The 27,402-nt window shown below is 38.5% G+C and overlaps 2 protein-coding genes across 5 annotated transcripts in view; one reads left to right on the top strand and one right to left on the bottom strand.

The window, feature by feature from the left end:
- Positions 1 to 12,390, top strand: part of MTMR2 (myotubularin related protein 2) — a 111,600-nt gene extending 99,210 nt beyond the window's left edge. For 2 of the 3 annotated variants that reach the window (XM_060399672.1, XM_027979149.3), the window contains 5 exons: positions 2,042 to 2,248; positions 5,289 to 5,381; positions 8,202 to 8,315; positions 10,137 to 10,313; positions 11,005 to 12,390. In XM_060399672.1, the coding sequence (XP_060255655.1) occupies positions 2,042 to 2,248; positions 5,289 to 5,381; positions 8,202 to 8,315; positions 10,137 to 10,313; positions 11,005 to 11,166 (753 nt within the window). In that variant the 3' untranslated portion in view covers positions 11,167 to 12,390. The remainder of the gene's footprint in view (positions 1 to 2,041; positions 2,249 to 5,288; positions 5,382 to 8,201; positions 8,316 to 10,136; positions 10,314 to 11,004) is intronic. The other variant, XM_060399671.1, reaches the window with a different exon arrangement.
- Positions 12,391 to 20,535: 8,145 nt separating this feature from the next.
- The window catches only part of CEP57 (centrosomal protein 57), a 42,493-nt gene continuing 35,626 nt past the window's right edge, over positions 20,536 to 27,402 (bottom strand). For both annotated transcript variants that reach the window (XM_027979151.2, XM_042232870.2), the window contains exons 9-11: positions 23,612 to 23,850; positions 22,879 to 23,023; positions 20,536 to 21,731 (exon numbers count right to left, since the gene is read on the bottom strand). In XM_027979151.2, the coding sequence (XP_027834952.1) occupies positions 21,501 to 21,731; positions 22,879 to 23,023; positions 23,612 to 23,850 (615 nt within the window). In that variant the 3' untranslated portion in view covers positions 20,536 to 21,500. The remainder of the gene's footprint in view (positions 21,732 to 22,878; positions 23,024 to 23,611; positions 23,851 to 27,402) is intronic.

Below are 27,402 nucleotides of genomic sequence, written 5' to 3' on the forward strand. Positions count from 1 at the left end.
AGAAAAATTGAAGGCTAAATTGACCTCTTGAGAATTATAAACTATTTGGATTATTGTTTCTCTTCTAGAAACATAGAAGCTTGAATGTAGCAAAGTACATGAACATTCTTCTGTTAGAGAGCATGGTCAAGGGGACCGTCTATTCCATTGTATGATGTGTAAATAGAAAACTATAAGGCTTGATTTGGAACTGACATTCACTGCAGCATTCTGTAAATTACAGATCATTTTTTAGTAGGTACAACATTGTCTCCAAAAAACTGGCTATAACAGAAACACATTTCCTTGGAAGAGGCACAGTTGTGCCTGGACCGCCTTCTCCTTCTTCAGTCCTTCGCAGCTGCAAGGCTTACCCACTCGCTCTCTTTAGATCTCTGCTCAGACATCAGCTTCTCAAAGAAGCCTTTCCTGACCACTCCACACACAGTGACAGTTCGGCCTGCACTCCCTAGTCCTGGATGGTACTTTTTCACTTGTTGCCGTCTGACACACTGTTTTTTTCTTTCTTTGCATCTGGCTGGCCTCACCTAAGTACAATATATACTTCATTAGGCCAGCGCTTTGTTCCGTTTGCTGCTCTGTAGTTCCAGCACCATGAGCAGTGCCTACCACATGTTAGGGGACCCCATAAATATTTATCTTCTAAGTGAATGAATGGATGAAGATGACCACTTTGGAGAACTCTTCCTTGTTGTCTTAGCTTTCCAACTGTTCTAACCCTTTAGGTCAGTGACGTGTAACTTTGCATATATATTTGACTTATGTGCCCTGTGTGTGCTCATTCCCTCAGTCATGTCCGAGTCTGTGATCCCACGGACTGCAGCTGACCAGGCTCCTCTGTCCATGGGATTTCCCAGACAAGGATACTGGAGTGGGTTACCATTTCCTTCTCCAAGGGATCTTCCTAACCCAGAGATCAGACCTGCGTCTCTGGTGTCTCCTGCATTGGCAGGTGGATTCTTTACCACTGCGCCACCTGGGAAGCCCCAGATTTGAATTACAGGTGGAAGTTATTTAAAAGAGTGAGTTAGGATTAATGGAGACCAGGCTTTTTTTTTTTGCCTTTTTTTTTTTTATAATGCTCACAGATAACTCTGATGCATAGACAAGATTGAGATTGCTTTGGAGTATCCCACTTCCAAAATATGCCTACGATTATGATTAAAAGGAGATCATCATGAGATTCTCCAAGCCTAGTATAGCATATCTTTTCTTTCACTCTTATCTATGTTTGTGTAGTCATGCTGTTCTTAAAGTATGATTGGGCCATTGCAGAGAAGAGGAAGGCTCTATTGTTCAGTTTAAAGCATATTACACTGTGTTTCTCTTTAGGTTACATCTAATTCTGTCTAGTTTTAACTCAAGATCAACTTTAGAGAAGGTAAATTATTTTGCAGAGAGAGCCTGCATATTTAAACAAAATACCTGAAGTTATTTTAGATACCAGTTAAATTGACATGATAATATATTGGTCCAATGAGAATTCTTCATTCATACCAATATGTAAAAGTCAGCTTTCTCTAAAATTTTATGCTTTGCTTGCTGTGTGGTATAAAAACAGTACAATAAATGCTATAAAACTGCAGAATATTTTATAATATCCAACTTTACTGCTTTCATATTTATTCTGATTTGGTTAAGTATCACTGTTTTAAGTAACAGGTAAGAATTCAATTGGTATATTATTTTTACTTAAATGGATGATGTTGGAATATTTGAAGAATATTAGAAATAGATCTCTTTGGAACTTAATCCTTCTTTCTTATTAGTCATACTCTTGATTTGTTTAGAACCCGAAGGTACCTTTTGTTTCGATATTTCATTGTGTGGATTAATAGGAGTCTGCATTTTTGAGATTTTTCAGTTTTAAAAGCAAAGCGTCAGTATCTTCCACCATTCACAAAAATTCCTTTTAGGAAAGGACTGATGTTCTTTTCTCCACTTGTTTTTCAGATAGTTATCTCTGAACAAAACTATTAACAAATTTTGAGGAATAAAGCCTTTAATTAAAAAAAATTCATTTAAAAAATCCTTTTCTCAGCTTATTCTTGCAGGGGCTCTCAGGATTGCTGACAGGGTGGAGTCAGGAAAGACGTCTGTGGTGGTGCACTGCAGCGATGGCTGGGACCGCACGGCCCAGCTGACCTCCCTGGCCATGCTTATGCTGGACGGATACTACCGCACCATCCGAGGGTTTGAAGTCCTTGTGGAAAAAGAGTGGCTGAGCTTTGGACATCGATTTCAGCTTGTGAGTGAAGAACCTTGACTCAGGGTATCACATGTGCATCTCACACAAGGCGTGTGAAGATCATGTCTTTTATTCACTTGATATTCACATAAGACTGACCCTTTGTTCTAATGGGGTAAACTGCTCAGCAGAAACTTGTCAGATTATTTAGAGGATCCTGGAGACGAGAGGTAAGATTCTCAGAGGCCTTGAAGCCCCTGAGAGTGTGATTTTTAGCAACATTTTCCTAGGTTAGCTGAAGGACTTTCTGAAATATGTTTGCCCAGGTGCTGTCTCTAATGTTAGCTGTTAGTATCCACTAGCAGTGTTTATTTAAAAAAACCTTGCAAGAAATGGACATTTAAAGCTAGTCTGCTGCTTTAAACTTGAACTGTTAAATAAAATGGCATATCCATTCAGATGGCTTATATTTTTCAGCTCTCTATAAAATGTACTTACTATGATAAGACCGTTAAAAGAGTGACGTTTCAGTCATCCAGTGCTGCACATGTTCATATAAGTGTCACCAAAGTCAGAAACATTTCAGACTGTTTGAAGCTGCAGTGGATTCCTAAATTGCTGACTCTGACTACCTACTCCATTTCCCCCCTCCTGATTGTTATCTGAAAGCAGGATTTGACAAAGCACATCTGATTCAGAGGGTATGTGCACATGTTTAATATAGGGTAATAATTCTCAAACTTTTTGATTTTTGGACCTCTTTCCATTTTGAACAATTATTGATGACCCCAAAGAACTTTGTTTATATCGGTATTTTCCATATTAGAAATTAAATTTTTAAAATGTATGTATTGTTTAAGGAAATAATCTATTTTCTTAGTCCTTCTCAGTTTTGCCAGCTCAGAGTGCCAGCATGTAGGGTTCTGGTGAAGGCCCTCTTCCAGATTGCAGACTGCCAACCTTTCACTGTTACCTTTAATGGTGAAAGAGGGTTGGGGAGCTCTTTGGGGCCTGTCCGTTTTGATAAGAGCACTAGCCTCATTCATGAGGTTTCCACCCTCATGACCTTGGTAGCTCCTAAAACTATCAAATTGGGCATTTGATTTTCAACAGTAAATTTTGGGGGACACAAACATTCAACCCGCAGTCCTGTTATATGTTAGCATGAATAACATTTTAAAGAAAAGTAACTAGCATAATATGTTAGGCAAGCATGAAGTTTTATGAGAAGAGTGGCGTTATTCTGCATTTTTTGCAAGTTTCTTTAATATCTGGCTTAATCAAAGATAAGTTTCTTACCCACTTCTGCGTTCAGTTTGTTGCAATATGTTCTGTTGATTGAAGATACGAGGAAAATTTGACCATATGCAGATATATAGGTTGAAAAAGGTATTTTAATTTTCTCCAGGGAATTGTGGATAGTTTTCTTTGCTACTGTGCCAAAACTTGACAAATGGTAGTTTCTTAGTGGTTATTTGTAATGTGGAATCTAAAACTAGCTCAATGGGTTTTTTGGTGTTTGTTCTATTAAATTCCTTTGGTACGTCTTGCACTTTGAATAAGTAGATCTTTTACCTGTGCATGATTTTGTATTATCATGTGTTGGTAATTGGGAAAATACTGGCTTATTGATTTATACAGCTCCAGTCTTAATGCATGTCATTATATATAATAAAATCACAGATATTAATACTACTACTAATTTTATCAGAAAAATCTTTTAAGTACTATCAAACTCATTGTGGCAGGTAAAATTTTCCCTCAAATTTAACTTTCATTCAACAGCTTGAATTTCATCATTGGTAACAAATACTGTCCATTGTCTTCCTTGAAGTGAGTGATGCATTCAGTTTTGTATATTTTCAAAAAAGATATCTACAAGATATTAAGATCTTAATAACCATAATTCATATATCAATTGTTCTTTCAAGTTAAAATGATGGTCCACGCAGAAGCTGTGTTTTCCACTTAAGCCTGCAACAGAAGCATGTTATGTGTATTTCCCATTTTGTTACATAGGATACTTAAAAAATTATACTCCAATGTGGAGATTTATTAAAGTTAATAATAATTTTTACTGCTTCATCAAGGACATTGGCTTAAGAGAGATTAGCTTTTTTTCTTTGATTTAACTGCAAGTGTTTGGCAGGGCAAACATAATAATTACAGTATAGCTCGATTCCAGTGCCTTGTTTCCTGATTTTCTCCTAAGGTACCAAAAGTTTTCTTCCTTCATCCCCTTTACACCATTCTGGAGGAGCGCATGGCAACCCACTCCAGTATTCTTGCCTGGAGAATCCCCATAGATATAGGAGCGTAGTGGGCTGTAGTCCATGGGGTTGCAGAGAGTCGGACACAACTGAGCAACTAAGCACGGCACAGTGCAAATGTCAACCCACTGAAAAAGGCGGAGCATGTCTTAGTAATATTATGAAAATAGTTTTGAACGCACAGATCTCTCCCACTGCTGGAAGTCTGGATCACTGTTTTAGAATCACTGCCTCAGGGTATAGGGTAGGTGTTTATCTCAGTCATCTGGAGCAGAGGTCCTCAGAGGAGAACAAAGATAAGAAAGTAGGTGAGTGCAGACGCTTGAGGGAAGATGTCAAGCATTTTTTAAAAGTTTTCCGAGGTTTGTGCTGATGTGATTCTTTCTGAAAGACCGCCTGGAGCTCCAATGCAGTAGGTCCCCCTCATGCCCTGGCCAAGGTGTTAAAGGAGATCTGTGCTTCCTGGGGCTAGTGTGCAGGGGACTGTTAATGTTCAGGGCATAGTAAATCTTCGGGACAAAGATCTAGGCTCTGAGGTCTGACTGTTCCTGTCTCCCATTGTCAGCTTTTTAGGATCTAAGCTTCATTTGTTAAACAGACTTGTAATTCCTGTTACAAGTGTCTCCTGCCAGGAAATAATTGGACAGGTTGCAGATTGAAATGCTAATAGACATTTCTCCTTGGTGGAATTTAGTGATTTTTGTTTTTTCTTGCAGTGCTCTTTTAAAAAGATTTTCTGAATTTATAAAATATTGAGAAAATGTTACTTTTCTTGAAAAATAAAATTACTTTCATCAAAAGCTCATATAATATTTCACTCTTTGCTTCAGAGAGTTGGCCATGGAGATAAGAACCATGCAGATGCAGACAGATCACCTGTCTTTCTTCAGTTTATTGACTGTGTCTGGCAGATGACAAGACAGGTAATTTATCTGGGGTATCCATTCTTAGAGCTCTCTTTTAAGCTATCCAGTCAAAGTTGGGTTTAGTCACTGACTGTCTTACATTTCATGTAAAGTGGAAGTTCTTATAAGTTTCCTAGATACTAGAAGTATTTTTATCACATTAAATTATTTTATTTAATATTTTAAATTTATGTTAGATAATGATAATATAGTCACTCAAAAATTCATTTATACATTGCTAAAGGAGGTAAAGAAATGAAATAAGCAAGGTAACTCAAAATGAAATCCTATTTTAGGCAGTTTTGATGAAAAAATGTGTTTAGATGGAAGTCATGGCAACATATATATAAAATAGATTCAGTTTTTTTGTTTTTAGGTATGGTGCAAGAGATATGTGCTTTAGAGCTATCAACATTCTAGAAAATGATTTGAAATATTACTGTGAATAGGTTTAGTGCTTTGGAAAGATGCAAGAGGAGATTGAAAAATACCTGATTTATTATGGGATAACTTTACTAATGAGGTAAAGAGTTCATGTCTTAAAAATGTTTAACTCATGATAAATGATCTGAAAACCCAAAAGTTAGGTACAGCTCAGTGGTATATCAGATATTTATCCAGGAGTTCTATTAGACCTCAAACCACTGGGAGCCTGGTTGGTTTTTTGTTGGACTGCCATGGGAATGTACAGTCGGGCACTTCCTGGCTCTGCTTGGCATTAGCATTCTGTTTCAGCTTCAATGAAATATTCTTTACTTCATTAAGAGAAAAACGAAATAAGACTTGTTTTGTTTGTTTGTTTGTTTTTTTTAAATCTTTTGGCTGTACCTCTGTATTGGCAGTGTGGAGTCTTACCCACTGGACTGCCAGGGAAGTCTGGACCCACTTTAAACTATTACCATATTCTATTTTAAGATAGTATTTGACAGTGTTGGGAAAAATCAAATATGCCTTATCAGGGGACTACAAAAGGTGTCGCTGATGGTTAAGTGTACTGCTCTCCAGGGAGAGTGTCTTGAAAGGAGCAATCTTGCTTCTGGTATATTTGTTAAAAAAACCAAAATAGATCACATTTACTGATTGCATAGGAGAATACATGACAAATATACTTCTTTCTTAGTAATTGTGTTAACTTTTTGTATGCCGTACATCTAAAAGCAGTTTAACTCTTGATTTTGAGCTTAAGTTGCTAAGTAATGTTAAATCTTATTTCACTGAAGAACTTAAAATACACTACATATGTATAAATAAAAAAAAATATATTGCATTATATAAGTGTATATAATAAATATACTTTATTATACATGTCTGCTTATATTTTTCTTTGGTATTTTCCTCCTCACCATGTGAAATAGTAATAATATTTGTTGGCAGTCACCAGTTTTATAAATAATTGAATGTTTAAATAGCAAATTAGACTTAAATAGCAAATTTATCAAAAGGACCAATTGTGTTACAATTAGCCAGATTCTATGTCTCCTCCTGCCCTCATCATCATCTCTCACTGCTGGGATCAGGAAGCAGGATGAAGGGGCCCTTTAGATTTTAAACATATAAGGAGAACAAAATATTCCTTCTTTGCTCAGGATTTTAAAAACAATAGCAGGGACAATGTTCTATTTAAATAATGCTATTTTAGTAGTGTTTGTGAGGAAATTCCACTAATTAAGCTGTTTTCTCATAACTGAGCTAATAGTTTTGCCAAGAAGATAAAAGCCTAATCATAGGCTTAACTCCTTCGAATTGCTATGTAATGATGTAGGGTGCATTCATGGTTGGCTAATAAATAAGCTGTTTAAGAGTAACAGTACAGGAGATGGGATTTATTCTGTAAATGAATGGATGGAATTTGACAAAGTTTTTTATGATTAATTGGCTTTATGTTGGCATGTACTTTATCACCTGCTTCATTTGCTTCAGAACCACAAAAATTATTATTCAAGAGTAAATTGTTTAAGAAGATAAATTTGCCTTGTTATCCTGCTAATGAATTTAGGAAATTTGAAGACAAAGTTGTTTTCACTCTTGTCCCTTCTATGTGCAGCTTATGCTGTTTTCATCCACTATTGGGTAGGGATCATTGTAAGAAAAACTTGGCACCAGTATTTATTTACTAAACCCACAATCCAAATATTCATGGAATTCCTTTTCATAGTCCTGTAAATGGTACGGTCTTACATAGAAGCTTTCAAATAATTCTTGAAACAGTAAATGGTTAGGATGGATTATACTAAATCCCTTACCTTCCTGGGATCTGTAATTGGTCCTTGATAAATTACCCCCAAATTATGTTGTGTAAGACATCCAGTCAAACACCTGTCCTAGTTAAAGAGTGAATTTCCTCTTTTAAGAAAGGCTGCCAAAGTACTGGATTATAAGATATCATGGTTTGAGTGCATGTTCCTTGAAAAGATGAGTAAGGTTGGCTTTTAAATGAGCTGCACATCTCCTTTTCTCGAGACATTGATATTTTTTGTGTAATTCCTAAAAACTATGCTGTTGAAAATTTAAAGAAAAATCTTACTATGTTGCTTATGGTCATTCTTGGCAGAGAAAGACAAGTCACATCAGCCTCAAGTTGAGAGTTAACTGGTAAATGGACAGAAGAACAGCAAGATCAGAGCATTCAGATTCTTACTGTACTCAGCAAAGTGATATTTTTTGAACAGAAAACCAAGCAAATATTAATAATACCATAATAGCTTAGAAATATATAGTTTTTGAATACTGTTTAGCCTAATTTTAAGCAGTTTTACAAAGCACCCACCAATGTACAGGGGTGAACATGCTTGGGAAGCTGTCCTAATTATTTCGTGTGTTTTGATGTTTGATTTGCAGTTTCCTACAGCATTTGAATTCAATGAATATTTTCTCATTACCATTTTGGACCACCTATATAGCTGTTTATTCGGAACATTCCTCTGTAACAGTGAACAGCAGAGAGGCAAAGAGGTAATACACGATCCCTGCCCATCCCGCCTCTGTCTATATATATACGCTTTCTCTGCTGAGCTGCTGAGTGCAGCCTGGGATGGCTTTCAGCTGAACAGTTGTTCTTTTGCATGATGCCTTTGGCCATGTGTTCTTTTATATACTGTAATATGCTCACTTCTTTCCACACGTCTTAGCTTGATCTGTCTTAAAGTACCTCCGTCATGAGGATGGGTAGGAGGCAGCATCTGCTGAAGGGAACTGAAGTATGCGGTGTCTTAGGAGCACTCGTGTACCTGTTACCACACTCCCTGCAGGATGGAAGTCCATCAAAAGCAGGTGCAGCAAGATATAGTTAGCAAAAAATACACATTTGAATGAATGCACAGCTCAATTCCCAGATACATTCTCATACATATGAACCAGTTTAGTTTTTTTTAATTGTAAAATAATAGCATAAAACATTCAAACACTGAGAAGATATTAAGGAGAAAGTTAAATTTCTTACCCCACTTGCCTAGAGATATCGCTTTTCCGTGGTTGATATTATTTATAAGAAATGTATAATGATTATGTTTCAAGTTTTACTTCTGTGTTCCTCAGAACACATCTGCCTTATGTATGAAGTTCTAAATTGTCTTGATTAGTGTCTCCCTCTGCTTCAATTTCCATTCTAAAAAATGTGACTCTCAAACAGTTTCTTCATGCTTTTCTGTAAAGCCTAGTGGCAAAGAATGCTTGCTCTGGAGCCAGGCTGCCTGGGTTCAAATCTAAGATCTTTCACTTACTGTGTGAAGTTGAGCAAGTTAATTTCAGCTTTTGTAAAGTAGGGATAATAGTACTTAACTTACATACTTAATAGTGCTTACTATTGTGAGGATTAAATGAAATAAACCATACAAAACACTGTGATAATGGCCATGTAGTAAGTGCTTCCTAGGCTAGAAATTCCTTGAAGATAGATGTTAAATTTTTAAAATCACCCTTACATCTTCAGTAAATATTTCTATGCACACAAGCCAATCAAGAATTTATTGAATGTTGGATGATCAGTGGATAACTTTCAAAGAGACTTTCAGTTTTTGAGAGCCTCAAGTAGGATTTACTATATCTTAAAAAAAAATGTTTTAAAAACTGAGCTATAATTTGCATTCCATAACATTCACTTTCAAAGCATATAATTTAGTAATTTTCAGCATATCTAGAGTTGGATAGTCATCACCACCGTTAATTTCAGAACACTGGAAAGAAACCCCATGCCTATTAGTAGTTACTACCTACCCATTCCCGTCTCCTCTCAGACCCTAGCAGACACTGTAATCTCTGTTGGTTTGCCTCTTCCGGACATTTCATATAAATGGAATCACTTGGGGTGTGGCCTTTGTGTCTGGCTTCTTTCAATTAGCATAATGTTTTCAAGGTTCAATTTGTAGCACGTACCATTACTTCAGTTCCTTTTTATTACGGAATGGTGTTCCGCTGTATCATTATGTTACATTTCATCCATCTGTCGGATGATGGACTTGGGTTGTGTCTACTCTTCGGTCATTGTGACCGATGGCTACTTTCACCGCTGTGCACGAGGTTGCTTGTGCATGTCTTTTCACTTGTCTTGGATGTATATAAAGAGTGGAATTGCTGGCATGGTAACTCTGCCTTTCTGGGGAACTGCACTGTTTTTCCACTCCTCTAATTTTAATCGAAGTGGTGCTGTTGCCAAAGTATCTGAGTTCTGTCCCTCTAAAGCAGTTTAAATGATCATAAATGCCTTTTGACAAATTTCATCTAAAGTACAATTAGCTTGTGTAGTGGAAAACCTTAACCTATTTTTCCTTCTTGTAGAATCTTCCCAGGAGGACCGTGTCACTGTGGTCTTACATAAATAGCCAGCTGGAGGACTTCACTAATCCCCTCTACGGGAGCTATTCCAATCATGTCCTTTACCCAGTAGCCAGCATGCGCCACCTAGAGCTCTGGGTGGGATATTACGTAAGGTGGAACCCCCGGATGAAGCCCCAGGTATATGCCCTGCAATATCCAGTGAGAGGTTTTATCCAGGCAGTTGTATGAATTCCTTTTGTCCCCTTTAAAGTGGCTAGAAAAGTCATCTGTGCATATTTAAAATTTCCATTTTTTCCTGTTAACAGTCACGGTGGGACACTAGAGGCAGCACTGTGGTGGGGACACGTAGTGCCCTGGCTCTTGTCGTGACTGGCGTTTTGGCCTGGCACAGCTCACTTCTGCTCGTTCTCGTCTTCGGTCCTCCGTTAGATGAGGGTGCCGGGCTGGATAACTTCTAGAGGTTGGGGAAAATGGCTTTAGGGGAGTTAAAAGCCATTTTTTAAAATGTTACAGAATATTTACTGCCTAGAACTGTTTAAAGGACTAAAAGTTTGCAACTGAATGACAAGAAATCTTTAAGTATTGGCTTTTAGATTATGTTGTTACTTAATTATTTGTTGTATTTGGCTAAGCACCAGGTTCAGGGTGTTCTGTGGAAACACCTGGGGAGACCAGGGAGGTCAGTGAAAGAGCCGCGGGTCAGTGGAGTTGTTGAAGTTAATTTTCACTGCTGTTCGGGAGGGCATGGTCCCATAGCTGAAAGCACACACTGAACATTTAGGGAAGAAGCTAAATACCAGAATGATTTGACTTCGGGTTTGTTCCAGATTGCTTAGTTGAGTAACTTTATGGTGTATTGTTCTCATAGGAGCCGATTCACAACAGATATAAAGAGCTTCTCGCTAAACGGGCAGAGCTTCAGAAGAAAGTAGAGGAGCTACAGAGAGAGATTTCCAACCGATCAACCTCATCGTCAGAGAGAGCCGGCTCCCCGGCACAGTGCGTCACGCCTGTGCAGACGGTCGTGTGAGAGCGCCGCCTGATGGGGCGCGGTCGCCGTGAACTCTGATGACAGTGGCAGCTTCATGAGGAGGAGGGCTTCTGAACATAGAACTCATCTGTGAGAGAACTTCAGTCACTTTATTTATTTCAGATCTCTCTAGGATGAGTTCAGAACTGTAGCAGTGCAGGTGGTTTAAGGGAAATAACCTCACATGTAATTACATGATTACAACACTAATCTTCTAAGTCACCCAAAGAATATTAAAATGCTTGAATCCTGGCTCCACAGTGGGAACAAGTTTCTGATTTTCAAAGGAAAATACTGTCTCAGAAGTTTTGGTGTTTGCTAAAATCGAAGCACAAACCACTTGAGAACAACACTTCTTGGCAGAAGAGCGCTCATTGCACAGAAGGTGGAGCATCAGTCTTCCAGCCAATCCTGACATTCCGTGGACTTGGACATACTGGGCCCTGTGTAGATAAATCAAGATGGGTTGATGCTCCTTTCTTAACTTCATGGGTTTGTCTTTTTTGTAGTAATTTACTTTTACCATTCAAAACCTATGTTCTTCATATGTAATCGGGTCTGTGATATTGAGGATATTATGATGTAGTAGTAGTTGAATTATTGCCGTCATTATTTATGTGCTTAATTTAAGATATATTAGGTAGCTATTCCAAAACGATGCCTTACAGATGTGCTTGGGAGGAGACTGCAAGGGAGAGAGTGGCAGCTGTCCAGGATTTCAGAGAGTTCCACATCCTTCAGATCAGTTATTGGAAACATCATGAAATGTATTTTAAAAACTCATTATCTGCCCTACTGTATCTTATTTACTTTTTGTATGTCTCTGAAGACAGAAGTAAATTGGTGAGTTTTGAGGCTGTATTTAAAAGTTTAGTAGGATTGACGTTTTTATGAAGTCTGCATAAAGAGCATATGATGAAAAGTACTGTGCTCAAATTTTACATGAAATATTTTACTGCTACTTTTCTTTGCAAATTCTGTAATTCCACCAAATGATTAAGTCTACCAAAGAACTTATTGCATGTAAAGATGTATTACAATCTCCATGCCAGTAAAGGGAATCCTGCCTCACTTTTTGCCTGCTACAGGAAGAGTCTAGCGCTGGTATAAACACTCGACTCCCTGGTGTCTGTTTTAATCTGTATAAGAGCCATATGTTATGTACTGTAACACAAAGGAGCTTCTTGTCCCTTGGGTCTTTAATTAAAAGAAAATTTCAACTGACTTTTAAACTTTGTCCTTGTTCTAAGTTGTCTTAAGTTGCATTTGCAGAAATGTTATTTGAATTGTTCCACTGCAGGGGGCATGGGTTCCATCCCTGATCAGGGAACTAAGATCCTACATGCTACAGCCAAAAAAAATATATGTACAATTTGAACTGATAAATAATAATCAAAAATAGCATTTTTTTACTCATTAACTCAGTAGACTGAACCTATGCCCTTCTCTTGATTTTGCAGTGAGTAAGTATAATTTCTGTTATTAATATATCCAATATTAGCAGTGAAGGACAGAAATGATATGGACCTAACAGAAGCAGAAAATTTTAAAAACAGATAGCAAAAATACACAGAAAACTATACAAAAAAGGTCTTAATGACCGGGATAACCACAATATTGTCATCACTCAGCTAGAGCCAGACACCCTGGAGTACGAAGTCAAGTGGGCCTTAGGAAGCATTACTACAAACAAAGATAGTGGAGGAGAGGGATTCTAGTTGAGCTCTTTAAAATCCTAAAAGATGATGCTGTGAAAGTGCTGCACTCAATCTATGAGCAAATCTGGAAAATTGAGCAGTGGCCACAGGACTGGAAAAGGTCAGTTTTCATTCCATCCCAAAGAAGGGCAGTGCCAAAGAATGTTCAGACTACTGCCCAAGTGCACTCATTTCACAGGCTAGTGAGGTAATGCTCAAAGTTCTTTAAGATAGGCTTCAATAGTACGTGACCCGAGAACTCCAGATGTACAAGCTGGATTTAGAAACGGCAGAGGAACCAGAGATCAAATTGCCAACATCCATTGGATCATAGAAAACAAATTCCAAAAAAAACATCTGCTTTATTGACTACAGTAAAGCTTTTGACTGGGTGGATGACAACAAACTGGAAAATTCTTCAAGAGATGGGCATACCAGACCACCTTACCTGCCTCCTGAGAAACCTGTATGCCGGTCAAGAAGCAACAGTTATAACTGGACATGGAACAACACACTGGTTCCAAATTAGGAAAGGAGTATGTCAAGGCTGTGTATTGTCACCCTGCTTATTTAACTCACATGTAGAGTACATCATGTGAAATGCCAGGCTGGATGAAGCTCAAGTTCTGTCAAGATTTCTGGGAGAAATATCAATAACCTCAGATGTGCAGATGACACCACCCTAATGGCAGAAAGTGAGGAGGAACTAAAGAGCCTCTTGATGAAAGTGAAAGAGGAGAGTGAAAAAGCTGGCTTAAAACTCAACATTCAGAAAACTAAGATCATGGCATCTGGTCCCATCACTTCATGGCAAATAGATGTACAAACAGTGACAGACTTTATTTTCTTGGGCTCCAGAATCACTGCAGATAGTGACTGCAGCCATAAAATTAAAAGATGCTTGCTTGCTCCTTGTAAGAAAAAGCTATGGCAAACGTAGACAGCATACTAAAAAGCAGAGACATCACTTTTCCAATGAAGGTCTGTATAGTCAGAGCTAAGGTTTTTCCAGTAGTTATGTGTGGATTTGAGAGTTGAACCATAAAGGCTGAGCACCAAAGAACTGATGCTTTTGAACTATGGTGCTGGAGAAAACTTGAGAGTCCCATGGACTGCAAGGAGATCAAACCAGTCAATCCTAAAGGATATCAACCCTGGATATTCATTGGGAGGACTGATGCTAAAGCTGAAGCTCCAATACATTGGCCACCTGATACAAAGAACTGACTCATTGGAAAAGACCCTGATGCTGGGAAAGATTGAAGGGGGTGACGGAGGCTGAGATGATTGGATGGCATCATTGACTCAGTGGACATGAGTTTGAGGAAACTCCAGGAGATGGTAAAGGACAGGGAGGCCTGGCGTGCTGCAGTCTGTAGAGTTGCAAAGAGTCAGACACGACTGAGCAACTGAACAACAACAGTATTAGCAAAAGTGGTACCATAATGGTTTGGTCATTGCCTGAAATTTGTTACAAGAAAATTTATAACTATTTACATGACCAGTCCATCAATATTAAAGCTACGTTTTCTTTTCTAAATTTGTTCTCTATCCATTTTGCGATTTTTTTCACTTAGTTTGTGCGGGAGTCTCCAAAATGGAGTGCCTTCAAGATAACCCTGTAGTAAAGACGTCAGCATCATGATGGCACAAGTGCTTCCTTTTCTCTCCCTTTTACTTGTAACGAATCAGACATGCATAACTGGACAGAAGTGCCTCTGCACAGCACACCAGGACACCTGAGATTTCTCCATCTGTGTATCTGAAACTGGGTGGATGAACCCCCAGAGGAGGCCTGGGAGCCGGAGGTTTGTGGCGACACCGGCTGCAGCAGGAGCGCCGACCTGCCCAGCAGAGGAGGGGGATCATGAAAGGCGCGAGTACAGGTCTGCCCAGCTCTGAGGCTGCAGTCGGACGGTCCCACTGCTCTTCAGCAACACCCTGGGTTTTTGAGGAGAATCTCCATGACAGACCAGTAGTTAGTAAAGAGATTGAATCAGTAATAAAAAAATAAAAAATGCCACAACACAGAAAGCTGCAGAGCCAGATGGCTTCCGTGGTGAATTCTAGCAGTCATATAAAGAATCAACATAATCTTCCTTTAAACACTTGCAAATACTGAGGAGGAGGGAACAATTGCAAACTCATCTACAAAGCCAGTAGTACATTGATACCAAAACCAGATGATGATACAAGAAAACTAGACTCATATCTCTGCTAAATATAGATACAGAAATTCTGAACCAAACATTAGCAAACCAAATTCAAGAACACATTAAAAAGGATTATATACCATGACCAAATGGGACTGATCCCTAGTATGTAAGGATGGTTTAACATATGCAAATCAATAAATGTAATATGTCAATAAAGTGAAAGAAAAGCTACATGACCATTTCAGTAGATGCAAAAAAAAAAAAAAAAAAACGTCTTTCATGACAAAATACAACATCCTTTCATGATAAGAACCTTTAACAGATTGGGTATAAAAAAGAACGTACCTCAGTAAAGGCTGTATGCTCCAAACCAATAGCTATCAATGGAGAAATGCTGAAGGTTTTCCCTCTAAGATCGAGAAGAAGACAGTGAGGCCTACTCTCACCACTCTTGTTCATTATAGTATTGGAATTCCTAGTTAGAGCAGCTAGGCAAGACAGAGAAAAGGCATGCAAATCAGGAAGGAAAGAGTAAACTTCTCTATTTGCTGATGATTTGATTTCATATGGGTATAATCGTGTCAACCAAAAAACTATTAGAACTAATCAACAATTTCAATAAAGTTATGCAGAAGTCAGTTGTATTCCTTTACAATAATGATGAAGTACCCGAAAACTATCCCACTCAAAATAGCATTAAAAGCAATAAACTATTGAGGAAAAGTTTAACTTAGGAAGTGAAAGATCTGTACAATGAAGACTACAAGAAAGACTTTGTTGAAGGAAATCAAAGAGGACACAAATGGAAACACATCCTATGCCTATGGAGTGGAAGAATTAAAATTGTCAAGATGACTGTTACTGCTCAAAGCTATCTATAGATTGAATGCAGTTCCCATGAAAATACCAAAGGCATTCTTTACAGACACAGAAGAAACAATCCAAAAATTTTTGTGGAACCACAAAACAAAACCCCAAATAGCCAAAACAATCCTGGGTAAAAAGAACTAAGCTGTGGGAATCATGCTTTCAGATTTCAAACTATACTATTAATACAAAACCACAGTAATAAAAACAGTATGTTACTGGCACAAGAAATAGACACACTGACCACTGGAATAGAAAGACCAGAATTAAATCCCATTGAGAGAAAAGTGAAAGTGTTGGTAGCTTAGTCGTGTCCAACTCTTTGTGACCCCACGGGGTGTCATCTGCCAGGCTCGTGTCCATGGAACTCTCCAGGCAATGTTATTGGAGTAGGTTGCCATTCCCTTCCCCAGGGATCTTCCTGACCCAGAGATCGAACTCTGGTCTCCTGCATTGCAGGCAGATTCTTTACCATCTGAGTCACCAGGGAGGCCTACCCGTCAACGAACGTTTGATGGGGGATCCAGGAACACCCAATGGGGAAAGGAAGTCTCTTCAATAAAGTTCTGGGATACTGGAGAAACACATGCAGAACAAACCAGATTGGATGCCTGTACTGTGCTTAGTCATGTCTGACTTTTTGCCACCCTATGGACTGTAGCCCACCAGGCTCTGCTGTCTATGGGGATTCTCCAGGCAAGAATACTGCAGTGGATTGCCATGCCCTCCTCCTGGGGCTCTTCCCAACACAGGGATTGAAGCCAGGTCTCCTGCATGGCAGGAAGATTCTTTACCGTCTGAGCCACCAGGGAAGCCCAAGAATACTGAAGTGGATAACCTATCTGTTCTCCAAGGGAACTTTCTGACCCAGCAATCAAACCAGGGTCTCCTGCATTGCAGGTGGATTCGTTACCAGCTGCACTAGCAGGGAATCCCAAATCGGATGTCTATCTAACACCATTCACAAAACTTAAATAGTGGTAAGTGTTGTGAATAAAACAGCCTAATGTGATATTAATAAGGCAATGAGGGGCAATTTTTGAAATGTAATCAAAGGCCTGCTTTGAGTATATTAACATAAATCATGCATCAAAATAATTAACTTGAAATGGGTCAAAGCCTTAAACATAAGACCTGATACCATAAAACTTCTAGAAGGGAAGAATATACTCAACATTGGTCTTGGCAATGATTTTTTGGGACATGATGCCAAAAGCACAAACAACAGAAGCAGAAAACAGAGGAGACTACATCAAACTCAGAAGCTTCTGCACAGCAAAAAGAGACAAAGGATGAAAAAATAGCCTAGTGAAAGGAAGAAAATTTTTACACACCACAGAGAGTAACTCCCCACTATAACAAACCTTCAAGCTGGGAACTCTCAAAGACGCAAACAGGCCTTCACAGGTCCAATCACGTAAGTTCATGTGTCTGGCATACATAATCACGTGCCTGCATCCTCTACAAGTGGTGGTGCGTTTGTGTACTTCGCTGTACATTACCATACAGTGTACAGTACTTTAGTTCAAGCCCAGGATGTACAGAAGCAAGCATAAAAGCAGTGGTGTATAACCAATTGTGTAAGTTGGGTACCTAGGCTAATTTTGTTGTATGTACAAATTGGACTTAAGAATGTGCTCTTGGAATGGAACTGGATCATACTAGGGGATGATCTGTATTAAATAAGAGGTTAATATCCAAAATATATTTAAACAAAAATACAACTTGGTAACAATGAAAAAAATCCAAATGAAAAATGGACAAAACTAAATGGACATTTTTCCAAAGAGGACGTCCATCAGAGTGGTCCATGGGTACATGAAAAGATGTTCAGCATGCCTAATCTTCAGGGAAATAAAAATAAAATGAGGTACCGCTGTTGGAATGGTTAGCATCAAGAAGATACATAACCGGTGCTGGCTGGTGAGGATGTGGAGAAAAGGGAACCCTTACACAGTTGCCAGTGAAGAGGTTTGAACTGTGCAGGCCCACTTGGATGATTTTCAATAGTTAGGTACTACAGTACGACATGATCTGAGGTTGGATCTGTGGGTGCAGACATGTTGTTCAAGGGTTAACTGTACACTGTTGATGGGAATGTAAACTGGTCCAACTATTATGTAAAACAGAGGTTCATCAAAAAATTAAAAATAGATCTCATACTTCCAGGTAAAGAACTAAAGTAAATGAAAATAGGATTTCAAAGAAAATAATGCATCATTCCCATGTTTACTGCAGCATTATTCACAGCAGCCAAGATATGGAAGCAACCTAAATCCATCAGTGAATGAATGGATACAAATAATGGACATATACACACAGAATACTATTCAGCCTTGAGAAAGGATTCCAGTCATTTGCAACAACATGGAGGAGCCCTGAGCACATTACGCTAAGTCAGAGAAGAGAAAGACACTGAATGGTCTCATATGTTGAATCTAAAAACATCAAACTTATAAAAATCAGTAAAATAGTGGTTAGCAGGAGATGGAGTTTAGAGGGACAAGATTGGTGTTAAGGGTACAAACTTGCAACGAGTAGTAAATAACCCATAGAGATGATGCACAATGTACTGAATGCAGACAGTATTGAGCTATAGTTATGTAATGTGATACATGGCACTACAGTGGCAATCATATTACAATACATAGCGAAGTCACACACTATACACCTTGAATCTGCACAATGTTACATGTCAAATTTGTCCAATTTGAAAACCTCGTTACAATAAAGATGTTTCTAACAAAGCTACTTACAAGCTGTGTTCCAGCAGTGTCATTTCTGGGATTGGAAGTGATACCCATTTTGAAATGCATGTAGTTAAGTATTTAGGAAGGCACCCTGTTCCCAACAAAGCTACTTGATGCTGTCTTCAGCAGTTATTTCAGGGCATGCAAGTGATGCGCATTCTGTAATTCATGTAATGCATGTGTTCAGACAAACAAAAACACTTGTAATAAAGGTGTTCCTAACAGAACTAAAGATAATCCATTGGGGTGTGTTTGGAAGCTGGGGAGAGCAGTCTTAGCATGTTTTATATCTACAGTTATACTGTTTTCTAACTTTATCTGACTATTGGTTGCACAGGTCTACTTTTTCCTTTGTGATTAGGGATATGAGATTTACAAACTTGTGGTTAAGTCAAAGCTCCTGAGTCTCCTGATTTGTCTGCTTACCTTTCTATTCTCACTGCCATAAACTCAACTTTTATGTACAAGTACTACTCAGCTGGTCCCAATTCTCCATGTACGCGCAGATTGCTGCATCCCTGCTTCAGTTTAGTTATCCTGTAGATGTCCTCAAGGCAAGGAGTCATTGCCTTCTCCAGGAAATGATCCTTGTTTCCTCACTCCCTTCTCTGCCGCGCCCCGCCTCCCTCTGCACCACCACAGCACTGTACACATGCCACCCACCACTTTCCCGAAACGCATAATCAACGCAGTAAAAGGCCGAATACGGTTAGTGACCACAGAGCCACTGCATTTCATGCTGCTTGTCTAGATAAAATTCTAGAACTCCATTTCAACCCCAGGCAAAAAGGAATCTCTTTAATGTCTAGTCAATGTGTTCACTAGCACAAAATTAGGAAAGGAGTACATCAAGGCTGTATATTGTCACCCTGCTTATTTAACTTATATGCAAAGTACATCATGAGAAACACTGGGCTGGAGGAAGCACAAGCTGGAATCAAGATTGCCAGGAGAAATATCAATAACCTCAGATACGCAGATGATACCACCCTTTTGGCAGAAAGTGAAGAGGAACTAAAAAGCTTCTTGATGAAAGTGAAAGAGGAGAGTGAAAAAGCTGGCTACAAACTCAACATTCCAAAAGTGAAAATCATGGCATCTGGTCCCATCTCTTCATAGCAAATAGATGGGGAAACAATGGAAGCAGTGACAGACTTTATTTTCTTGGGCTCCAAAATCTGCAACCATGAAATTAAGACGCTTGCTCCTTGGAAATAAAGTTATGACCAACCTAGACAGCATATTAAAAAGCAGAGACATTAGCTAACAAAGCTCTGTCTAGTCAAAGCTATGGTTTTTCCAGTATAAAGAAAGCTGAGTGCCGAAGAATTGATGCTTTTGAACTGTGGGACTGGAGGAGACTCTTGAGAGTCCCTTGGACTGCAAGGAGATCCAACCAGTCCATCCTAAAGGAAAGCAGTCCTGAATATTCATTGGAAGGACTGAAGCTGAAACTCCAATACTTTGGCCACCTGATGTGAAGAGCAGACTCATTAGAAAAGACCCTGATGCTGGGGAAGACTGAAAGCGGGAGGAAAAGGGGACGACAGAGGATGAGATGTTGGATGGCATCACTGACTTGATGGACATGAGTTTGAGGAAACTCGGGAGATAGTGAAGGACAGGGAAGCGTGGCGTGCTGCAGTTCATGGGGTTGCAAAGAGTCAGACGTGACTGAGAGACTTAACAACAACAAAGAGTATCTTATATACTGTGAGACAGTTCAGTTTTCTTGGATCTGGTTTCTATGTAAGCATGAAAAAGGCAAATTATGTATTAAATACCATATATTCTTATTGTTTCTTGTAAGAGGTTAATGTTCTATTTAAAAATGTATTTTTTTGAGAGATTACAACAAATAAAGCCTTTATTAACAGGCTGCTAAGGAAAATTTCAGTGTTTCCTTAAAAAAGCTGCTTTATTGATTTCAGTGTCAAATTTATAAAGTTAACAAGTCTTGAACTATTCAAAACTATGATTCACATTATTAACAATGACAATCACGTGTACAGTTAATACTGCACTCATACTGTACACAAATAAATAATCAAGGGATTTTGAGTTTAAGATTAAAAACCATAATGCCTTGAAATGAATAGCATGATTACAAACAGGTATTATCTGAAAATACATATGTATATACTTTACAACACCTCCCTTTCTCTCTTCATTCCAAAACCTCATTTACATCATTAACAATTTGTTTATAGTTTTAAAAATGCTTTTGTGATCTTCACATTTAACTGATTTAAAATGAATGCATCTTTAAAATTTTTAATGGTGAATTAACATCAATGCAAGTGTATTTAATACTGACCAATGTCTGTAACGTCAAAAAGCAAAATAAAGCTATCTTCTTAAATATGTATAAATATTTAAATATCGAAAACCTCCATCAGTAGTCGAAATGGAGCATATTTAATGGTTGTATTGAAAAGCAAAAGCAGGCGATTCATGCCAGGGAAGATTTAAAAATGAGACTTTTCAAACAAACACTGCCTATGGGATAGCCTCATACTTCGATAATTTAAACCTAATTTTACTTATATAATAGAACTATTAAAAAAATCACACCCACAAGTAAAAAATTGGTAATTTGTTTACAAAGTGCAATATCTCAGTACAGCAAATTCATCTCAAACAAAGAAACAGAGTATGTGTGGCTTCTTGGCCTTTAAAACTACCCCCAGTTTCTGTTCAGATGGCTAAACATTTAGTTGTGATATGTAGCACAAGAAGCCTGTGTAATGAAGCTTGGGTCCCTAAATGCCTGCTATTAATTAATTCCAACATGAGACCTGGAAAGTCAGTATCTGATTGATGAGGTACAGATTATGTGAATAAAATTTATGACCTGGTACCAGTCAGTAATCCCAACACAAACTATTGCTTTGTAATGAATTCTGTATGGATTGCATATCTTTCAATAACTGAAGATTTTTCCTGCTTTTTTCTCCAGGTCTCGGTTTGGCAAAGTCCTTCTTATTTGTGGTCCCTGTGGTTGTAGAACGGCTGCTGCTGTTTCCTTCCTCATCAAGAGTCTTTTTGGTGGCTTTTAACTCCTTCTTCTGCTTCTCCAACTTTTGTTTCTCCAGCTATGCCAAAAAACCAAGGCAAGGAAGAAAAAGGAAAAATTAATAAAAACATATGCTTGAAAAAACTGGTATTTTTAACTCTCATACCAACGAAAACGCATATATATATTTTCCCCCCTGGTTTTTAAACCTTCAAAAACTTACTGTACTAGTGTATAGGGACATAAAAACATGTAAACAAGAGGAAAAACATCAATTCTGGTGCTATACCAGAAGTTAAGATAATGCTGCCAAATGCAGAACAGGGTATGTAAGAACCAAGAAGGTTTCGGAGGAAGTCAAGGAGGAGGCAAAAAACTCCCATACGGGTAAAGGAAGACAAGAAGGATTTTAAATAAATGAGTAGGAGAAAGGTATTCTTGAAACTAGTCTGAGCAGAGAGAAGCATGTTCTGGATAGATAGAATGTAATGGTTATATATTAGTACTATGAAAAGGATTTTTAAATTTTATTATCATTCTTTTAGAATAATTTCAAAGGGGTAGCTTTATTTTCACTTTAGCTGTTGGCGAAAATAAATTGCTGGTGGTGTTCAATTAGAAAAAGGTAAATTTAATGTATGGAAAACGGACTTCCCTGGTAGTCCAGTGGTTAAGAATCTGCCTGCCAGTGCAGGGAACACAGGTTCAATCCCTGGTTCCTGGAACATTCCACGTCTTCAACTAAGCCCGTGTACCACAGCTCCTGAGCACTGCAACCACTGAAGCCCACAGTAGAGCCTGTGCTCCGCCAAAGAAGCCACCACCACGAGAAGCCCACGCACCAACCCGCCATAGGCAACGAAGACCCAGTGCAGCCGAACAGATGGATAAATCTCACCGATGTGAGAATATTATGGCAAAACCAAGACAGTATTGTAAAGTAAAAAAATAAAATGAAAAAAAAACAAAAAACAAAAAAACAAACAATTCAGTACTTGTAAGATGTATCTCAGATGATAAAATCTACTCAGAGACTACAAGACAGTGTCTTCCTAGCCTGCTTAATACCAATTCTTAATAACTAATGAACTGAATTAGTATCTATAATAAGGAAATATTTCTTATAACTATGATAAATATCATCAATATATTTGAAGGAAAGGGTTTTTTGTTCTGTTTCAAACTTGCTTTTTAATCATTAGAAATGAGTAAAGGAAAACAGTTACCTGGGCTTGATATTTTCGAACTTTAGTTATTTGATTGGCTTTTGCCTCCATCCTTCCCACTAATGCCTCCAGTTCACACTCTAGGTTGTCTTTCAGTTCAACAGTCGGTGATTCTTGGATAAGTTTTGCAAGCTGCTGGTGATCACTATATAAAACACAAAGAGGTCTTAGTTTCATATGTTACATGGCTAAGTCCACTACATCTCCCTCACATGGGATCCCTGCTTTGCCCATTAAAAAGTGACTCAATTTTTTAAAATAGAACAAATTTCCCTATTATTAGTGATAGTAAAGAAGTCCAAAAAGGGTACCAGATGCAAAGGAAAAAGTTAAAGCACTAATCATCTATCTCCCCCACAGAGCATTACATAATGTAGAAAAGGAAAGTGCAGAGAAGGATTCTTGTCCTTCACTCACTCACTTCCTAACTTATCAGTTATGTTTAGATAACTCAATGTATAACAAGCTCCCAAACAAGGAAAAAAAACTTGAATATAAACCTTGATCTTCAAAACACTTAACAGTAATAGAAAAAGGAGACACTATGCCCAGAAGAGCTGTTATTTGTTAAAGTCCTAGCAACTTGTTGAGTGGTTGGTAAAATGATTGTGTTCAGTAAATATTTCTTGAAGTATTTAAATATGATAGAATTATTAAAGTCACCAAGAAGTTAAAATGAGGTTTTAGAATTAAATGAAATTAAAAACAAACAAACTGAAACAGTGAAACTCACAAGCTCATTTGCCCAAATTCATCTTGTAAAGTCTGTAGGACTTCAGACAGCTCTTCATTAACACTGCTAGAGGAGGGAGGCGTTGCTGACTTCCTGCTCTTCCCATTTCGTGAAGACACTTGTTTTGCCAAAGGAATACTGCTGACTACTCGATCGTTGCACAAGACTTTACTGTGTTGCTTCATTAGATGCAAGACATGCTGAACATTGGCTACCACCGCATGGCTGGGGCTGGTGGACTGAAGGAAAGAGAAGTAATTGAAGCCACATCTTCTGAAAAAATGTTTTCACCCCCTAACCTGGGTAAAAAGCCTCTTCCCTTCCCCACAAAAAACCCTATGATACAAACTTCCAACATTACAAGTGCATTTCCAGTCTGCCTCTTACTCTCCACCCTACTGTCATGCACGTGGCTTACATGCCCACCTCTGTCAGTTACGGAAGAACATCCCAACTGTCTGCCCCCCTGTTCCCCGTCTCTCAACTCCGTGGTGCTATCAGTTCTCCTCCTATTACTCTGGTCACGTTCTTCTCCTATTTAACACATTCTGACGTTAGGCCCGCTGACTCTAAATCAAGCCCCTGCGGACACTGAGCTACAACTTCTATACCTCAGCCTTATGTCCCACTGTCCTACCTGCTCTCCACTCTTTTAATAAGCTGTACTTGCACATGCCATTTCTTTCATGTGCCAATTTTTATACCATTAAAAAGAAAAATGCACAGTTCATTATATGATTTGTAAAGACTTTCTTAAAACCTCCAGTTAATTATTTGGTCTAGTCTCGGATGACCTATGGCATTTCTCTCTATCACAGCATTTATTACAGTCGATTGTTAAGTGTATTTGCATGTCTATTTCACCTGTGAAATAGTGTAAGTACTTCCAGGTTTTAGAGACTGTTACCATATTCATTTTGCTATCCTCTAGTAGGAAGCACTAAGTTCATGTCTGTCATATAAATAACAGGAAAAACCTGGCAGCCCTCTCAAAACTTTTTTGTTTTTGAATACTGAACAACTGTCTCAACATGCAATTTCAGTGCATAAACAGACAGTTGCACCAACTTGGCTCCATAAGCATCAGCTAGAGTTTAAAAATGCAGATTCCTGGGCAGCACTCCCTACTCAATCAGTTCAGGGTCAAGGCTTAGAAATGTACATTTAAAATTTGCCAATTGATTCTGATCAGCCAGGTTTGCAAACCACTCTGCTAAGTTAAACAGATGTTTTGTTTACCCTAGTTTTTTGGTTAGGTAGCGAATCAAATTTAGTTTTATATATATATATAGCTTTCCTGGTGGCTCAGGTGGTAAAGAATCTGCCTGCAATGCAGGAGACCTGGGTTCAATCCCTGGGTTGGGAAGATTCTCTGGAGGAGGACATGACTACCCACTCCAGTATTACTGCCAAGAGAATTCCATGGACAGAGAAGCCTGGAGGGCTACTGTCGATGGGATCACAAAGAATTGGACACGACTGAGTTTGTATACAATATACAAAGATTCATATACAACATCCAAGTGGGGTTTATTCTAGGGATGCAAGGATAGTTCAGTATTTGAAAATGAATCCAGCATATCAATAATGTAAGAAAGAAAACCCATATAATCAGTATCACTTGAAAAAAAGCATGTGAAAAACTCTAATACCCTTTCAGCAAACTAGGAACAGAGAGAAATTTCCTCAAGTTGATGAAGAGCATAGACAAAGAGCCTAAACCTAATATCATACTCATTGGTGAAAGACTGAATGCTTTCCCCTGAAGAACAGAAAAAGGCAAGGATGTCCACTCTCATCATTGTTACAACATGATACAGGAAATCCTAGCCAGTGCAGTAATGCAAGAGAGAAGTAAAAACGTACACAAATTAGAAAGGAAGAAATAAACTATCCTTATTTACATATGACATTTTTTACATAGAAAAGCTTCAGTTAATTCAGTTCACTTCAGTCGCTCAGTGGTATCCAACTCTTTGCGACCCCATGAATCGCAGCATGCCAGGCCTCCCTGCCCATCACCAACCCCTGGAGTTCTCGCAAACTCATGTCCATGGAGTCAGTGAGGCCGTAGAAAAGTAAATAATAATTTAAAAAAAAATTCCTAGGACTAATAAGTGAATTCAAGGTCACAGAATGTAAGATTAACATACAAAGTCCAAATATACTACTAATGATCATGTAGAAACAAGTTGAAACTCAACACAATTCACAACTGCTAAAAAAAAATTGAATAAAAATATAAAAAAACTGGTTTGGGACTAATATGTTGAAAGGCCTAATGAAAGAAATCAATGATCTAAATAAATGAGATACACCATTCTCACGGCTATCAACAAGGATGTCAATTCTCCTGAACTAATACAGTTTCTATCAAAATCCCAGCAATACATATTTTTGGTAGAGAAGTTTACTCTAAAATTCACATGGAAAAACAAAGGAAGTAGAAAAGCTTCAAGAATTTTGAAATTCTTTCTTCTGTTACTTTTCTGACTCTCCTTAAGATAATTTTATGTCTATTGAATTTAGAAATGAAAAAACTGGAACTTGTATTCTGTCTTAAATTTCATTGTTTTCTAGCTATTAACTTCTATTGCATTTTACAAGTATATTAGTTTATGACAATGTGTAAATAAAAATAACTGGCCTTCACACTAGACAGTTTGGGATATACTCAAATTGACAGCACATTCTTAGCTGTTTGAATAGTATTTCACAAAAAGTACAAATTATTACTTCTAGAGACCTCAGGGCACCTGAAACTATCACAACACTGTTATACTGGCTCTGTGGGAGAAGCCAAAGGTGGGCTGATTTCAGAGAACAGCACTGAATCGTGTGTATTACCATCTGTGAAACAGATTGCCAGTCCAAGTTCGACGCAGGAAACAGGGCATGCAAAGCCGGTGCACTGGGACAACCCAGAAGGATGGGATGGGGAGGAAAGGGGGTTTGGGATGAGGGGACACACGTACGCCCATGGCTGATTCATGGCAATGTATGGCAAAAACCACAATACTGGAAAGTAATTAGCCTCCAATTAAAATTTTTGAAGTTGAAAAAAGACAAGACGACCTTGGGTTGAAAAACCCTATCTTTGAACCTGCCCTGTTCAATCTCTGTATTAATGACTTCAAAGGGAATTAGCAAAGATAAGCAAATTAAATTTGGGGATAATACAACAGAAAACTGAACTAGATTCTAATCTAACATGGGTTCAGTTCAGTTCAGTTGCTCAGTCGTGTCCGACTCTTTGTGACCCCACGAATCGCAGCACGCCAGGCCTCCCTGTCCATCACCAACTCCTGGAGTTCACTCACACTCACGTCCATCGAGTCAGTGATGCAATCCAGCCATCTCATCCTCTGTCGTCCCCTCCTCCTCCTGCCCAAAATCCCTCCCAGCATCAGGGTCTTTTCTAAGGAGTCAACTCTTCGCATGAGGTGGCCAAAGTATTGGAGCTTCAGCTTTAGCATCAGTCCTTCCAATGAACACCCAGGACTGATCTCCTTTAGAATGGACTGGTTGGATCTCCTTGCAGTCCAAGGGACTCTCAAGAGTCTTCTCCAACACCACAGTTCAAAAGCATCAATCTTTAGCGCTCAGCCTTCTTCACAGTTCAACTCTCACATCCATACATGACCAGTGGAGAAATCATAGCCTTGACTAGCTGGACCTTTGTTGGCAAAGGGTGAATCAATTCCTACAGTGCTTCATTTAATTAAAATTCTGTGTAAAAAAGTCAATTCCACAAATACAGGACCTAGAAAGGCTGATCCTAAGACTAAGTA

This window comes from Ovis aries, chromosome 15 (genome assembly GCF_016772045.2).
Source record: "Ovis aries strain OAR_USU_Benz2616 breed Rambouillet chromosome 15, ARS-UI_Ramb_v3.0, whole genome shotgun sequence".
In the NCBI taxonomy this organism is placed as follows: Eukaryota; Metazoa; Chordata; class Mammalia; order Artiodactyla; family Bovidae; genus Ovis; species Ovis aries.